Below are 18924 nucleotides of genomic sequence, written 5' to 3'. Positions count from 1 at the left end.
GAAATCTGAACTTCAATTAAACTGAAATAGTTACTCCATGCCAAATATTACCCACTGAAGTATTAAGTGTAGTAAACTCTTCCTTAAACTGTTGAATACAGTAAGTGAGCATTTAATCAGTAAATGTAATGATTTGGAAACATGTTTTACTCTTATTCAAAATACAATATTTTCAATTGCAATAGATCATATTTCAAAAAGTTAACCAATATTTTATTTCACTGTTGGTTGTAAATTAATCCATGCTAAAAGATAATGCAGTTCAAGGATCTAGAAAAAAAACAGAAACTATTTATTAGGTGTCTATGGAATACTCTACCACTGTGTATAATTTATTGATACTGAGATATTTATGTTGCCCTTTATTAAAGGTAAATATTCAGTTACATTTGCATCTCCCACATACAAAGAGCTCAATTGTTCTGCTAATTTCATCTCTCTTAAAATAAATATGATAAAACGTTCCAGTGGGTGGATGAGTTTAAAGGCTTTTATTCTCTGTGACAAAATTATTGATGACAACATATCATAAATGGCACTTACTCCATATACACATGTCACAAGAAAATGTAAAATATTAGAACAGTTATGCATGCAGGAACATTTACTTTTTAAATGAAAATATAAAATTCCAATATTAAACACCACGTGGCTGAATCAAGAAAATGTATCCCGAGCCAAAGAGGACATCAAATTTCACACATGCTTAATCTGATATTCTCTTTGCTTGCAAGTACAATATATATAGTAAAATTTGATTCACTTTATTTTAACTACAAAACATCCAATCCGCCAGCAGGCTAATGACAAATGGTGCAACCAAACAAAGCTTTTTGCTGTGCAATCTGACTTCTATATATACCCAAAGACAACACATAGAAAAGAAAGATACTAGAAAAGGTATCTCATCATTTAAATTATTAAATATCAAAACAGGATGGAGCTAAGTATTTTATGCAAAATCAACTGTCAAAGTATGTAAAATGTATTGAAAACTGTATTCATATATGTAAAAGATACTGTACTTGTTCTGTTGGACTGTTTTAGCATTTTGTTCATTTACAGGCACTATTGCCAAAAAGAAAATATGTTTTAAATTTATTCTCTGGATAAGGGACTCTCATTACAATCTTTTCTAATCATTCAGAGATACCTTAGAGCCTAAAAAAGGGTTATTGCAGATATTAAGGGGGTGTTGTGTGTTTTAATAGGATTAATATAAAAACACAACAATATCTGAAGGCAACGATTTAAGAGAAATAGGCTGTCAGTAAAGCTTGTAAAATATAATCAACATTGCATTTAAATATCAGGAAACAAAGGCTGCAATTTAGCAAAAATAAGGTTCAACTTTTGATAAACAAAGATGTGAGGGTAGGCATTGGTGTTTACACTTGGGCTAAAAAAGTATCTGTTAATCCAAAATCCGGTGGGAGCTAAACTTTTGGTTGTATTTGTAAATAAACCGACAATTATTTCTTCGGCGGTACAGTTTGCACCTTCACATGACAGGGAGATGGAGCAAAATATGCGAGGCAGGCTAAAGCATACATGGGATTTAGAGAGTTTGAGAGTTAAATAAAGCAGATTTGTAAATGGCAGGATACTCTCAGCAACGACGTCGTTCTTGCTCTGAGGCAACCGATCGAGCAGAGCTTCTCAGCGGCACTTGACAACAGCAGTGCTCCCACAATTGTAACCCTCAAATCCAATCAATCGTTGCTCTTTGCATTTCAAGCAGCTCCTGGCTGCCACTGCCTGAAGATAACTATTTTACCACCTCTGTCATGCCTAATTAACAAGTCAGATGTACAATTTAGAAATTTTGCAATTAACCTGCTAAAATATTGCTGGAGGATGCTAATTGTTATGCCAGTTGCCATAAAAGCTCATTTGCATAACTTATGTGTGAAAAACAATTATGAGCGGCGTTCACAGACGCGGTCCACAAACTGCTCCTAGCTACGGATGAGAGGGCCACAAAAACACTTAATTCATTGCCCACAAAATGATGTTCCCCCTTTTCTTAAACAGCATCTGTTTTGTGAAGCTATATTCATAGAAAATCCCCAAATCAACAATTAGAAGCATATGTAAATGTGCGATTACAGTTCTTTTTCTTTCATTGACAACTTCCCCTTTCCTGTGGATGAGAGCAGGGAAGGGGATGATAAATGCTTCACTGTTCCAATTCCCTTGCACCACAAATAGGAAGTACATTTGGCAGTGCCAGTGAGACTGCCAGCCCACCAGCCAGCAGGCAGCCATTCTCCTCTGCTCTATCTAGTCCTTGCAGTATGATCACTGGGGGCCACTTGCACAACAAAGAAGCTAAAGTCAATTGTATCTTCAGTGAATAGGCTTCTGTTCTTCAGCATATATTTACTGAGTCATTTAGGGCAGATTTTTACCATTAAATTGAAGTCTGTAGAACATGGTTGTTGTACAAATATTTACATTAGTGCTGACCACTGCCTTATTGCTGCACTTGGAGAGAACAATATTCCCAACCCTATCAGACTTGTTTCAAAGGCCCCATTTTTTAATTCTCATGAAAAAACAATTAAGTATTGTTTTTATATACAGAACCAGTGTATTATTTATATCAATTAGTGACTAAAGGTATATTACTGTCATTTAACCCTCTCATGCTACATTATTTGGAACTGAAAAAGAAATACCCTTCCAAAGATCATTCTAATTTGCAATTATCTAATAAGTTAACATTCAGCACACTTAAAAAAACACCACCACAATCTTCACTCTCCTGCTTCTGCACAAAAAAAGCCCCTGTTTTTAAGTAAGGAACTTGTTTATATTTTTGCAAGTTTCCAGAACCCATTAAACAGACATACGCTAAATACAGGTGATGTAGACTTCTATCTCCAACCCAGTGCAATGACATCACATCATTACACACGCACCACAATGCTGCCTACTCCTTTCCAAAATATTAGACATTTCAAAGTTACATCACAATCATGGTGATTAAACAGCAGCTGTTATGATAATCAGTCAGTAACAGGAAATTGATTTGTTTAGTGCATAGCAACTACAATATTATTAGACTCTCAGTATATTGAAAGGAAGAAATATTTCCTTTATTGAACACAAAATGCCATAAATTTAAGTAAATCAAAATTAGTTCATGTAATACACTGACATCCAAGTATTTATGTATATAGAGCCTATCATTTAATTTTCAGACATTCAATTTCTATACTTGGTCACAGTCAAAAAGGTCAAGAACCAACAAGTCAGTAAGTTCCCAAGGATCATATTGATATCACGTCACTGCCCCAACGAATGGAGAGGAAGAAAGAAAGAATTCTCAGCAACTCACTGAGGGTGAAATTTACCCCAGTGCAGCAGGCTCACTCACACAAGGCCTATGCACTAGTTGAGCCTTTAACGCTGGCCTTAATGGTGCCAAAGGACTTGTATGGGTTCACTGCACTGGGGCAAATTTCACTTAACAGCCAAGTCCTTCTCACCCTGAACTCCTGACAAAACTCACATTGACTTCTGAGGGGTAAGGATTTCACCCTTAGGGCCCTAGCTGCAGTCACTACCGAAACCTACCTACCTGCAGTCACTACCAAAACCTGAGACATTCTGCTTATAAAGAGAGAGAGATTGCAACAAAGGAAAAAAAATAGGAGGTAGAAAAACTGATAGTTCCTACTTTATTAGAACAACAAGTGAAAACTAAAAATACTTCCACTGTATGTTATCAACTGTATCACTGGGTTTTATAGTGCCAGGACTGTGCTATAATTTTTGAGAAAACCTCAGCATAAAGCTCCATAAACCCAACCACTCCTGTAATATATCACCTTATTGAGTGCACAATCATTTCCACAACTTTTCATGTTAGTATAATTTGTTCAAAGATGGTAATAAATATCCTTGAAGTCAAATAAGAATCATTGCACAATCTAATGTAACTTGTTATTACTAGTGACAGTCATTCCTACAATCAGCATCTAACTTATAAGAAAATAAGCAAACAGCTGTGTTATTTAGTACAATTACAAATATTCACTAAAAGTATGAAAAGCTTCTTTAATCAACAAACATTTGTAATCAGTGCTTTAAATATTCTGCCAATTGTGTAATGGTATCTGTGAACAATCACCAGCAAAGTAAACACCAATCATTGTCTATTGTGGACAATGTTTTATTTTTTTTAATCATTAAATAAAAATAAATATAAAATCAGGACGCTGTTTTCATTCTGCTACAGGACTGATTCAAAATACTACCATCCCCAATTAATATACAGAAAAGCAAATCCTTTAAGAAAAGCTTAATCTAGTTATCCTTCAATAGGTGGGACATCATTTAGGAATACTATAATTTAAGTAATAATAGCCACTAGAAATTGATTTGATAGATTGCTATTTCCTATATTTCTTCATATATAACATATCATAGCAATTTTAATGATACTTAGGACCTGCATAACATTTTACAACTTCAACATATAGTACAAACATTTGTTGATTAATCCTCACAACGATCCTCAGTAGGAAAATAATATGCCCATTTTATAGAGAGGTCAGCTGAGACACAAATGGCATCTCACTGGCCCCACTGAAGTCAGTGGCAAAACTTCCATTAACTTCAGTTTTGCCTTTAACTTCACTGGGAACAAGACTGGGCTTCAAATGATTAAAAACCAAAACTTTGAAGCCCCCAGTCCTGAATACTCTATATACTAGATTACACTGCCTTTCAGTGCTCCATTGTCAGTGTTATTAAGGATATAGTTAAGATAGGCCTGTTAATGTGTTCATTAGTTAGCATTTTTATTCAAGAGATTGTAACGTGAAAGTGAATGTTTGCTCATTCTTGGCACATTAGGTTACTACTTGTGAGAAAATTTGGTTTTGTGGTTTCAGAACTATTCTGTTTCCCGTCTAACTCCAAAATGGTTTCATTTTGTTAATGAAAGTTTTCAGGCTGTGAATTCCAAATGAAGATTTATTTGTTCAACTAGTTCAGATGGTGGTGGGGATTAAAAATAACCAATTATTTCATTTACAAAAGCAGTTAATGGGCCAATATGGTAACCACATTTCACAAAAAATGTAGTAAGGATTCTTAATCAATAGCGAGAGGTCTTTATTCTCCCCTCTATGGGCATGCTTGTAGCTACTATTTATATTACTGGAAGTTACACATGAGCACAGACATCATGGTTTCCATGCCAGTTGCAATGACTTGATAATCTATATGGCTCTGAAGAAGTCACCATGGTTTATTATGTCTTATGTTATGATGTTAAAAATTCCCCAAAAGTGTTAGAAATCAGCTGCCAGAACTGTGGAGCCCCACATTGAGAGGCACTGGGGCTTTTTTTTTTTTAATTATTGGGGCTCATCACAAGCATGACCATTCTAAAACTATCCCCTGATTGGCTTTAAGTTAATGATCTATGGAGATATATACAGTAGAGAGGTACAAACCCTCATATCCTATAAGCAATCAGGGAGAGGGCCAGAGATACTAAAAAATTTTCACTGTCCTGCATTACTTCTGTGATATTTCTGTATATTTCCATAAGAAAGGAGAAACTGAACAACACGACTATATCTAAGAGACACCAGCGTTTGAATTAAAGCTACAAGAGCCAGGAAATTTTGAGCTAAATCAGAGACTATCTGTGACTCATCCCACAGTGCCATAATACTGCAGGGGTCTCAGCACAGTTATCTTATGACTCATATATACTCTAATAAATAGGTTCAATGGGTTGAGTTAAGGGCACAGTTTAAGCATTAACTCAGAATTTTCCTTGCTTTTATGGATTTAAGTCAACACCTTAATGTTACTTCAAATATAGTTTTCTGGCAATTGAATAAAATCTACGGCCAGCGTCACAACTTCCTCCTCCCCAAATGATCCAAGTATATCTGCAATTTACATAAGACATAATGGAACACCCTACAACTGAGCTGGGATGATAAAAACTCAAGGCCTGATTCCCCAGGTATGCACATTTACCACCGACTTCACCTGTTCAGCACCTCTGAAATCAGGCCTTTGTTGTGCTAAAACTGGCAAGAACATCAGCCCGGTAACAGTTAGCACTGACCAGAGTTTACAATACAAAGTTGTAAGGTATATCTGAAATAATGCCACAAAAATCAGATGACACAAAGAATCCTAATACTTTTCTTTTGTTAAGGTACAGTAACTGAGAATACAATGAAATTCTTCATGTTCAGTATCTCCCATTAGATCAATTAATATTCAAAGAAAGCCTTTAACATGAAGTTTAAATAATCATAGAAAGAGAAAAAGAATCACCAATGTTCTAGAAGCTTCTCTAGACCTTTCAATCAATTTTATTTATATGCAAAACCAAGAGAAACTCAGAAAAAACAAAGCTCCTCCTGATGCTAAAGCTCTCAATTTACTGACAGGCAAATGGCTTCATGCTGCCACTTAATCTCATTTCTTGCATAATGCCCTCTAATTAGCATATCAAAGTGAATTAATACTTCTAGGGCATTAGCAATGGGAAAATCTGCTTCAGGCTTCACAATAGCAGTTAAGCAAGAGCCAAGAAATCCTCAAAAACACCACAAACCACTTTGCATTGCAAAACTGTTCAATTTATTTATCCTCTCTCTCTAAACACTTTTACCGCACACTGTTTTACTACTGTTCACCAAACAAAATGATAATTGCCAAAGTTACCAGCATCTGTAATGCCTGTTTAGAATCTTAATTTAGATTGTGTAGTGGAAGATCTCTAGATACCTTCATTTGCTCAGTCATATATGTAAACGTATACTGCAAAATTGTTACTCTTTTCAGTTTTTTAAATTCAGAGTAATATTATTTAATCCATTTTTGTACCTACAATAAATAAATAAAAATAAAATTATACTTGAAAAGCCACCTGCTAAACAATTCAGACTAAGAGATTAGCTTCAAAATTGATGCATAATATAAATATAACAAGAGGTTTTGACCTGTAAATAAATGATAGAGAAACTCCCAAAATGATTGATTTGTAGTATTATAGGACCCATGTTATTCAGTGATTCTGATATTGGTACAACAATTTCACATGACTGGGTAACTTGAAATAGGATTTCTCCTTAACAACAGAATTTAAATAAAAAACACTAAGATGAAATAAGAAAAATAAATTCATGATGATTTTGTTTATATGTTTCTGAAAAGTGTTCTTTGTTTCAACTCTCTTTAGCAACAAATATGCACTGCAATAGCTGCTGCATCAAATAATTAATTTTTCTTTTAAAAATCAATCTACTTTCAATAACAGATTATTTAGTTTGTAAAATGTGTTATAATTTATAACCAAAGACTGAAGAGATCAGAAACTTCATGATCTCTGAACTAATTTATCACTCATCTCCAGAAGAGTCTGTAAAAACCGGGTACAAAGAAAAAAATCCAGAAAACTCCTCCAAAACAAACAAAATAAAAAAACAAACAAGTAAGCAAAATCTAAACCTTTGGCTAGAGCTTAAGTGCTCATGTAAGGCTAAAGACAAGATGAGGAAGAAAATGTCAAGTTCAGTGGTGTTTGCTATGTTTCTATTTACAGCTTATAAACAATAAAGCTTTAGAAGTCACAAATGAAAATACTACAGTTATTTAGCTAGCATTTCCCCCCTTTCTAAAGAATATGCATAGCCCTTATTGAAAAATATATAAATAGTATTCAAGCTTCATTTCCCTTCATATGTAACTCCCTTGTTTACTTAGGTTGTAAAGATAACACAGTGGAATAGCTCTAATGTCCAGCTGAGAAGCGTAATTCATCAGTCTGGTTGATGTACTACTCTAACTTTATAAAAGCAGGAACTATAGTAGCTGACACAAACTTTAATCATTTATATTAAATATTGATGTGAATTATTTACTCCATTCATACTTAAATACTTGAATTGCATACCAGAGAAAAGCAAATGTGACAAAAGGTCAACATGATGGTGAAAAAAGGCAGGCTGTGTCAGGCATGTGTTATCTGAACCATGCTGATCACCTTGATAAGCGAATAGCATTAAACATGACTGCTGAGAAAATAAACAAAGCATTCTTCTCATGGTGTCAATTCACAGAATACAAACAACTACATCTAATTCCATCAATTATACAAGAAAAGAAAAACTCAAGTCCCTATTTATTTTGACAAGTTAGTATACGAACTTATTATTCATTCTTATTTTACTTAAAAATAATCACGACACTCACAGAACTGTAACACTTTAAAAAATTAATAAATATAAGCCAAACAATCTTGCTTTATTGCATTATATATTAATAATATATATTGCTTGTGTATTTAAACCTTTTATTACATTTGAAGCAATTCCATATTTTCATTCTGCATATACTTGTCTAAGGTAGATTGCAATATACATTAACATTTCACACAAATTAATATTTAAATTGAATTAGGCTAGCATAATATCCAAATCATGGAAATGTGTATCTTTCACTGAAAGCTGTACAAACCTGGTTGACAAATCTCTTAAATTTGTAAAATACGGGATGGCCTTGCATGGCTCAGACCACTACCTACTATTATATTTATTTATACCAAATCAAAAATAAATTATTTAAATTACTATGTCATAAAATAAACCTGGTAGTAGCTCATAATCATTTTAAAATATTTACAAATGTGCAGGCTTGTTTAATATTCAAGAACAAAATGAAACCCTCTAAAAATGAGGCAGAAAATAAAAGAATTATCTGCTCATACTGAGTTAGTATTGAAAAATAGGTCTAATTTTATCAGGGGGGGGAAGGAGGAAAGATGGTCTGGAAACAGTTCCTTGTAATCAAGTGAAAGCTTGTGTGTTATTTAACTATATGAAGGAGCTCCTAAATGGCTTGACGTAAACGTAGTATGCAATAACAAGTCCTCTAAGACAAAATGTCAGATGTTTTGTTGGGGGAGAAGGGGTGGAAATCACAAAAGCCGTTCTTTTTCTTGGCCAAAATAAATAAATTAGATAGATAGATAGATAGATAAATAAATCTCACACTGGCTAAAGAACCACTATGGAAATAGAATTTTGTCTCTATGTAGGTTTGGAACGGATGACAAAATGGCAATCAGATACTTAATTCAATTTAATTTTTACTAGTAGAACATTTATGAGGCGAAGTGATACCATTACCATTAAGGTGGTGTAAGTAACATAACATACTACTGGATGTAATGATTTGGAATATATGTTTAATAATAAATACTTTTTAAAATATACTATTTAAGAATTTTGTGATATTTTAGTTGATTATTCCTAAAAATTTAAATATTAAAAGAAAAAAATCCCACACGAAAATAAAGATGTAGATTTTTAATCCACATTGTTCATTTTCTAACCTACTCAAAGTAAATTAAAAATTATACTAAAGAACTTGATAAGGGCATATGAGGACTGCATATTCCCATTCTTTTTAAATATCTCAACTGAATAACATAGCTATTTTTAAAATACGAAATTGCAAACAAATAAATTATAACAATGTTATTATACCGTTCCACATTTATCTTTTAACATTTAATTAGGGATTGTTTTATTTTATTGCAAATTATTGGCATTATATGATAGTTTTCAAATACTGAAAAGTTAAAATGAATTTAATGTAAGAAAACAATCTTGCAGTTCAGTTAAAAAGATCCAAATAGAAGAAGGGGTTGATATTTTCTTACTGCAAGAAGGGGAAAATATGAGGCCTTTCCAATGCTGATTATATAATGGCCACTTTGGTTGATATACTGTGAAATCCTTAGAGGTGTTCCTGAGAACCTCCAAAGAATTGTGCCATGTAAGAGTTTTGCTGTGGAGTGAGGGCATGAGAGAGCCCTTTAATCATCAGAATGGCGATGGATGTGGCTAGTTACAGTTGTAGCAATAAAAATAAAGGTTTCAGCTTACATGGCAAATAGCAAGAAATTAGTCTCATTGTTAACTTCGCTATTCATCTGTTTACCATATCTAAAAATCTTTTCATCCTTCAAAACAAAACTCTGCATGAAGGCAGAACATTTTTAATCATCATTTTCCCCCTCTCTCTTTAGACATAAAAAATAGTTCAGCCAGCCCAACCAGCCAAGCAGGCCTTTCTCTTCCCCTGCGGACACCTCCTGCAGTAGAGAAGTTCATTAAGTTTTATGATCTTCCCAAGTCAGTCCTGCTTATAAGCCTCAGAAAGGCCACAAATCTGGCAAACCATCATGTATGCCATTAGGCATTACCAGCAAATGAATGCTATTTAGGGTTTGTGGTGACAGTAAATTAGGGTTTGGTTGGCAGCTGTCATTGTTTGAATTTTTTTTAACATAATTTTTAAAAACAAACATAAAAAGGCTAGAGACTATGATGGTACAGATCATCTATCAGTACAGCTCAACAATATGGAATTCCACTGGGAAATAACTGCAATTCCCTAACCATTTTTAAGAAGATCAGAATTAATATATTTTCAGTTACATTTGGATACCCAAATATAGTACTTCCGGTATAGAAATTTACTAAAGTGTAAGGATAATCAGATTCTGAATCTAAGCTTTTCTTAACAGTAAACAATGTACAGACAAAATGACATACATACATCAGACTATGATATCAATAGGAGGACAGAAAAATTGATACAAAAGTATGCAACAGATGTGACTCCACATTAAGCATACAACTTAAGATTCTGGAGTGACATCTATTAGAACATATACAGATAAAAATGTAACATAACACGGCCACTAGACAGACCCTTTTTTCTTATCTTTCTGTTTTACTAGAGAGGCTTCAGGAAAACTTTGGGGCTCAATCTTCTTTGTATTAATTAAATAAGTGGCAGTTAGTCAACTTTATGAAAACCTGCTACCCGGCAGCTACCTATAGGAACACATATACCAATATATGTTTGTTTGTTTTAAAGTTGATTTATACAGAACACAGTATTTTTTAAATGTAAAAATAAATGTCAGATTAGATTTTGTAATTAATTACTTTTAACATGATAAAAAACTCTTCAGCTACCTACTCCTAAATAAGGCAAAGTGAAAAATCTTTAACAAACATAATGCATCTACTAACCCCTGACGAAATGTATTTTGAGATCCACAAGCATCTGATATGGTTAATTCACCCAAAATTGAGGGTTCCCCTAAACATTCTCTTTCTACCAATCTAGCAAATTCCTCACTAGCTATGCTGAACAATAATAATCCATCAGCAAAGTATTAAAAATTAATGCAATTAAATATAAAAATGTCTGCACAGTTGCATTACTCCCGTATTTCTGAAAAGACTTGACTGAAATTACACTTCATGCAGAGGCTATATTCTTTCTGTCTCCTTAAACTAGGTAGAGATAAATCATGACAGTAATTTCCATTACTAACACCAAGGAAAACTTTTCCTCAAATTATAAAAAATTAAGTATTGAGGCACAATCCAACTGCATCTTGATTAAATTATTTTGAGCAAAAGGCAGTGAAGACCAATGGAGAAGAACCCCTACTTAAATTGCATCCCAAACTGTTTACCCTGCAAATTCAGAATTGTTTGGCAATAGATGAGTATTTGCACTTTTTTCCTCATTCAAACAGATCAGAGAAAAGATGCTAGAAATTACTTTCATATTTTCTTTGCTTTGGTAACACTTACTAATGTCTATACAATCATTTAATCTCAATTGGGAGATCTTGAGTGAATATTCCCCTATGGGAACAGTTTGAAGGAGGGTGGATTTACCTCCATCAATCACTCAGTGCATAATCCTATCCCTTCCCAGTTGCTGGGACTGGCAGGATCCCGCCTTTGGCCAGACGGACGCCTTCAGTCTTTGTTGGCTCTTAGCTATTTTACAAAAGAGATAACTTGCAAACTTGGCTCCCCAAGTCAAGACACAAAAGCAAGATCTTAATTTACAAATTATCACTGAAATCCCCAGAAACATCTGAAATCACAAAATCTCCTCCCTTGTCAGTTTCCTTCTCGCTTCTGAAACAGCAATGGCCTTACCAAGCACCCACTGGCAGTAATTCCTGTCTCTGAAAAGACTTGTTTTTAATTCTCAACTCACCTCTGACATGTGGTTGACTATACTTTCCTTTCAAAGCAGTGAGGCTAAGCCCTGTGCAAATAAGTGACTGCAGGATCCTACACCTTCTTTATTGAAATCTGCCTGCTGCAAAATGTCTAAACATCAAAGGCAGGTTGCTTGGTTAGCTCTGGAGCTGGCCCGGCAAAAAGTTTAGAAAAAGACAAGAAAACAAATATAAACCAAAGTGGGGGGATGAGAGGGAGAAGAAGAGGTTAACTGTGAACAAGGCACAAAGGGTGTATGTGTGTGGCATAGGGATGGGGGGGAAATCATTCCCCTTATCCAGAGCAATATAATGCAATATAAAGCAGAATCAATCTTAATATTCACAACACAGTCAATACCCCAGTGCTTAGCTGTCAGCAGAAACTGAAGTGGAGTCCAGATAGCAAGGAAACCTTTGGACATTAAGCAGCATAATTTACTGAGAACTATGCACTTTTAGGTTTCTTAGTTAAGATTCACTGTGATTTAATGTTTGATGTCCTATTCTGTAGTTATATGTATTTTTTTTGTCTTCAGACTGCAATTGAGAACTATAATTTTCTAGAGTAACTAAACAGGTAGCATACAGATGGTTTTTTTTTTTTCAAGTTAATCAGACTTTAATAATGCTCTTACTTCTCATAATATTACGTACAGTACTTTTCAAAATCCTTCCCTCTAAAAAGTGACTAATTTTTCTCCACTTAAAGTCAGGGGGGGTCAAAGAACATACATGCAAGCTGCCATAAAGTTTCAATGTGTCTTAATATATCTTAACAAAATTAGTTTGTCAACACTTTTGGGAAGAAAAATTCTGGTTTTAAAATATTATCGCACCAAAAAAAAAAAAAAGATTAAGACTTTGCTGTGCTCCTTACAAACAAATATTGGCAGAAAGCATTCTACCACTTTTAAACTCTTAACTTCACTTTGTCTAGTTGTTAATGCTCTTGTATCCTCAGCATCAACAGCATTTCTGTTTTGTTATCTCTTAAAATGTGATGCATCCAGACAGAATGGTATATTTAGACATGTTAACACTTACAAAGTTTACTGATTCCTTTAGCGTGTTCTGTATTATATGAAGAAATATTTTTGTATAGCACATATATATGGTTAATGTTTGTACAGCACTTAAAAGATGAAGAGTGCTATATAAATGGTAAGTGTTATTGTTATAAGAAAAATATTACATATCTAGGTTAAATCCCAATGCACTTTTAACCTGAATGTGTAGAACAAGCTCAAGAACTAGAATTCTAAATAATACACTGTTAAAATGGGTATTACAATTAAGATTTTGAAAAGAGCATTCCAGGTAACTGGTAAAAAAAAAAAGTAAGATATATAACTTAACTCTAAATATATAAAAGTATATGCTACTAACTTGCTTCTACCCTTTTTTAGTCCATATTATTGAAATACAGCTTCTAGAAAACTTCAGGGTGTTTTTTAATGTAATTTTTTGTGTACAGATATATGGATATGAATAGCAATATCTACAGACAGAAATACTCGTGTACGTATATAACTCTCACAGTGTAAATGTACATAAAATTAAATGTATGATATACAACAACGTACATCGGTATGTATGTGAACATGTGTGTGTATCTGTGTATAAATGTGTCCACACACCCTTAAGCATTTCTTAAGACTACAGTTAATTTCCTACATAATATATTCGTTTGAATCTGTCAACTGAATGTGTCCAATAACATATATTCTGCTCATTACACAGAGAAACAATAAGGTGGCCCGAGTGAAACAGAAAGTTGCCGGCTATGTTTTTCCCTTGCTCTCTAGTCTGCATTGCAATTGGCTTCTCCAATCTCACATTGCTCCTTTAAGAAATTGACATACAAACAAGGCAGAGAGGGGAGAGAGCCTGGTTGCTTGGTGTTACTTCCCTGATTGCAGCCAGAGGGGGAATTTACTCTGTGGACGGTGACACACGATCATTTTCATCTACATTTCATTTTACATCGGGATTATGAATTGTAAAATTTGCTCCAGATTTATTACATTCTCCCCCTCCTCTCCCCTCCGCAGATCAGAAGCAGGAAAGGAGGCAATGATCAAAGATGGCTGCGGTGCCTAAAGCAGCTCCCAGGCTAGCAGAATCTAAGCTTCGAGAAGTATTGCAATGTTTACCTATTTGGAGTTCGATTTAAAGCCACGTTCCTCCTGGTCTCTTACCTGTTTTCTCTTTGATTTCACACAGGACACTGAACAGAGCAGGCTTCATTCTGTGGCAGTTCAGTGCATGCTTTCTGCAAAACAGATAGGAAAAAACAATGTATTAACAAAAGCTATTTGATAACATGGCGCCTTTCCACAATAAAATGATTTAATTGTGTCTCTGCATTTTACTGTTAATATATTCCTTGCAAAGTAATAGGAAGCAAAGTTAATTACAAGTGACAAGGAATCTTTGGCTACAGCTTTTGGCTGCGAGTGGGGGAGGTATATATTTGCCCTGTAGGCTACCAAGCAACATAATCATATTGTGTCCAAAATAGCAAACATTAAGAAGAAATGTGAGAATATTTAAATTCAGGGACAAGAGGAGCAAATAAAAGGGAGTTTCAAATGCCTTCTCGCATTTATCACCAAAGCAGGGACTTGGTGACAAGTAAAAGATTCAGGTAGCCCCAGCCTGCCTGCTACTTGCAGACTTGTGACACTCACAGAAGTTTGGTTTTAAAGCCATGCTTTAAAGGTTTCTTTTCATCTGTTTATTTTTAAGTCAAATTAGCGTTATGTAAATTCCCTGGTATACTAAGTGAATAAATCAAAGCCTGTCTCGAGTACTTTCCATTCTTCTACATTAGAACTGATTTGTTAAAGGGAAGAACTTCCAGAGCTCACAGTCTTTGTTTTGTATTTACTGTGATTTCAAACATTGAGGGTTTTCTCCCTAAAGCAATATCTTGTCAGCTTTGTAATTCATCTGCCACCACTTCACGGGCAAGGGAGAAGGAAAGAAAAAAAAAGTTACACTTCTTAACAAGAAATCAAAGTCTCACGAAGAACAAATAGTGCGGGATGGTGATTTTTAAATGAGTGTCAACCAGATAGTGTCTAAAGACAAGGAAATGGAAATGGGAATATCTGAGCAACAGCCTTCCACGCATAGGTGTAAATAAAATGGAACAGGAAACAAAGGTACAAGCATAACATATTTATATTTTACAAATAATTAATAGCAACTTTGATTTTGCCTTTGCTGCTTGAAATTTCTCCTACGGTATTAAGTTGCTCTAATTGTGAGACGCTTGGTCTCTGCAGAGGAGCAGGAGGGAGAGAAACAAAAACTACACACACACACACACACACATATAAAAAGACAAGGTTTAATAAGACGAAACCAACTTTGCTTGTGCCTCATCCAGGCTTTGGTCAGTGATGGTCATGATCTGATGGAGGATGTCTCCGATATCCTGCTTTCTGCCGTCGCCGTCTGCCCCTTCATGTCCATGGGGAGGAGGCAGAGCCATCCCCCCCTGCACCGTGTGGCCAGCCAGGTTCACACCGGCCAGAGTCTGCAACATCCTGGACTGATCATCCATACCTCCTACCGCAGCCCAATCAATGCACTTTCAGAGATAGCAGCAGGAGAAACGGCAAAAACAGCCTCACAATCAGAGGAAGGAGGTTTGTGCTTAGAAAAGAAAATGCAAATAAATCTCTGGCTTTTGTAGTCAATTTCAGTTCCTGTTTGTTATTTGCTCTCGCAATATTTTTTTTAAAAAAAAATCAGTATTTAGTATTTCACCGGATCTCAGTTGTTTATTCCACTCTCTTCTTTCCAATGCAGTAAATCACTCCCTTCTTTAGTTACAATCTTCTTTCATCATAATTATATTTGTGGTTTGAATAAATGAGTTGATGAGGTTTCTTTGCAGTTTTCTCTCCCTCGTACAATCTTCCTCCAACGCTTTTTTCCCCTCTCTCTTCTTTTTATTTTTATTGTTGCTTTTTATGTCTTTCCTCCACTTCTCAAAAAAAAAAAAATCTTCGCAAAAAAAGACAAAAAAAAAAACACAAAAAACTTGCTTTCAAATCCTTAAAAAGTTAGGAGAGTGGCAAACAGCAAAAACCACAACAAACCAAGTAAACACCCCCATCCCCAAATTGCAACATTAAAAAAGCCCAAGAAAACACAAATACAGATGAAAAAAATTAATTGCTCCCCCCCCCCCAAATGATCCCAAGTCTGTACAATGGGGACAAAATTGCAGCTATCAAAAGTTTGAACTTGTGCAAAGAAAAGAGCGGAAATAAAGGGGAAAGAACTGTAAAAAAATTAATTACACACTCTCTGCAAAGCAATGTGCAAAAATATCAGCCAGCTGGAATTTATGAGCCCAGCAGCCCAATGACTGTGTGTGTTTTATGTTGTTTGATGGCCGCTTTGGTGAGGGATTGACAGTCTGCCAATGCCACTCACTCACCCTGCAGACGTGTCACCCTGTGAACGAGGAGAGAGGCAGAGAGAGCGCGCGAGCGAGGGGACGTGGGAGCCAGGCGAAGCCACGCCCCCTTCCCTCCCCTTCTGAGAGCGAGCGAGCGGGGGAGCTAGGCTGAAGCGCTCCCCCTGCTGCTGCTGAGAGAGCGCGGGGCAGCAGCTGGAACCACGCCCCCTCCCGCCCCGAGACTCTTGGCGGAGACCACGCCCCTCTGCTCCCCTCCCCACTAACTCCCCCCTCCTCCACCCCGTCTCTGCTTCACTGACCTCCCAACGACCGTCCCAGCGTCTGTCACCCCCCCACTGACCTCCTCCCAGCGTCCTGTCACCCCAACCTCCCAAACTGACCCCCCCGTGTCCTATCATCCCCAACCCCCCATACTGACCCCCCAGTGTCTGTCATCCCAACCTCCCAAACTGACCCCCCTCCGTGCCCTATCATCCCCAACCCCCCACCCTACCGTGCCCTCATCATCCCCAACCCCCCACACTGGACCCCGCCTCCCCAATGTCCCTGTAAACCCGCCACACGAGACTCCCAGGACCAGTGTCTGCCACCCCCACTGACTCCCCTCCCAAGCGTCGCCATGGTTCATGCCCACCAAAAAGTGACACCCCTTAAGCAAAGTGTCCTGAGCCCCCACACGGGAAGAGCGCGTACTTCATACCAAACTGGACACAGTGACCCCCATCCCAAGTGTCCCTGGTAACCAGAGACCCTACACGGAATCCCCAGAGTCATGTCGAGTCTAAATACCCACTGGCACCCCTCCAGCCTCTTGGTCACCACAATCCTGGAACACTGAGCCATCCCAATGCTCCTGTACACCCCCCACCCCCCCACCCAAGCCATGAATACGTCCTGTTTTTTTTTTATATACACTGAGACCGGGTGGTCGGGTGCGGGCGGCAGATCTTCTTTGTGCTGGGCGGCAAGAACGGGGCGGGGTCGTCACGGCACACTGACCGGGCCGCATCCACGCCTGGTCCACCCCCCGTTTGCGGGTGGTGGGACTCACCACCACCAGTCTGTTCTGGTCACCACACACCACCCACACTGACCCTCCCTCGCACGCTACCAGTGGTACAATGTATCACCGCCCGCTCATGTCCTCCCCTACACTGAACACGTACGAGTCTTCTCCTCTCCCCCGCTCAAAGCATTCAAGCAAACTGATCACCATTCCGCCACCGTGCCCTGCCCACATTTGACACTGCCACTCTCTTCATATTGTCCTGTTAACCAAGTCCCCCCCACACTGACCACTCCCTCGACAACTCCCTTTCTCCCCTTCCCCCCCTGTGTCACTTTGTTTTCTTGAGGGGACCTGTCACCTCCCAGCCCCCCCCCACACACTGACTCCTCTCTCTATCCCAACCCTCCCTAGTGTCCTGTCAACCGACCCCGACCCACAATCCCTCCACATCTGACCCGTCCCACTTGGCTTCGCTCTGGTCAAGTCGCTCGACTCCCAGCACTGACGTGACTTTAACTCCTGCCCGTGTCCTGTCACCCCCCAATCCCCCACACTGACCCTCCCTTGCCCTCCTGGTTTCATGTCCTCCCCACACTGACCATCCCTCCCCCTCCCAGTGTTCTGTCACCTCACTCAGCCTCCCCCACACTGATCATAGCCCAAACAGGTACTCCCCATACTATCATCTCCCCCTCCAGGTCCCGCCCCCCCGCAGATAAATCCCACCCAGTCCTCACCACGCCCCTTTCAAAACGCCCCGCCCCTTATCCGGCTGAAGGCTCCGCCCTGTGGGGCGTGGCCTCCATCGCGGCATCTGGTCTCCCCCTTGGGCAGGTCCAACTAAAGCTTCTCCCGGGGGTCATCCTGCAGCGCAGCGGCGGCCAGCGGGACCCGAGCCGCTCCCAGTACTGGAGGGTGGGGTCTTTCCAACAAGCTGTGAATTCACCGCCCAATCAGAGCGGCACTGAGACAGCACACTGCCAATCAGAACGCGCAGGGCGGGGCTAATTCCGCCATGCTCTCGAGCCCTCCGCCTTCCCTGCGAAACTTGGGATTGGAGAGTTCGAACAGTCATGTGGCAGGGGGGAAGGGCGCTGCTGTCCCGCCCTCTCTGTTACTATGGCAACAGTTCAGCTGGGCTGGGGGTCTCGCTACTGTCTATCCCAGCCACAGCTGCTGCTGGCCTTGCCGTGGGGGTTCGCCTGCTACCCATCACCCCCCTCGCACTGGGGCTCTGGCCAGTGGAGTGCCCGGCTCCTTCCTCACCCCCCCAGGCATTGGGGCTTGGGCCAGCGGGGTGCCCGGCTCCTTCCTTACCCCCGCAAGCATTGGGGCTTGGGCCAGCGGGGTGCCCAGCTCCTCCTCACCCCTCTGGCATTGGAGCTT

General features: G+C 38.3%; 1 protein-coding gene across 5 annotated transcripts in view; it reads right to left on the bottom strand.

Moving 5' to 3' along the window:
• PBX3 (PBX homeobox 3) overlaps positions 1-18337 on the bottom strand; it is a 159218-nt gene extending 140881 nt beyond the window's left edge. For 2 of the 5 annotated variants that reach the window (XM_032769256.2, XM_032769260.2), the window contains exons 1-2: positions 15466-16539; positions 14290-14363 (exon numbers count right to left, since the gene is read on the bottom strand). In XM_032769256.2, the coding sequence (XP_032625147.1) occupies positions 14290-14363; positions 15466-15662 (271 nt within the window). In that variant the 5' untranslated portion in view covers positions 15663-16539. The other 3 variants (XM_032769259.2, XM_075060432.1, XM_032769257.2) reach the window with 3 other exon arrangements.
• Between the last annotated feature and the right edge of the window lie 587 nt (positions 18338-18924).

The sequence above is a fragment of the Chelonoidis abingdonii genome, chromosome 24 (assembly GCF_003597395.2).
Source record: "Chelonoidis abingdonii isolate Lonesome George chromosome 24, CheloAbing_2.0, whole genome shotgun sequence".
Classification (NCBI taxonomy): Eukaryota; Metazoa; Chordata; order Testudines; family Testudinidae; genus Chelonoidis; species Chelonoidis abingdonii.
This window is presented reverse-complemented; position numbering and strand designations above follow the sequence as displayed.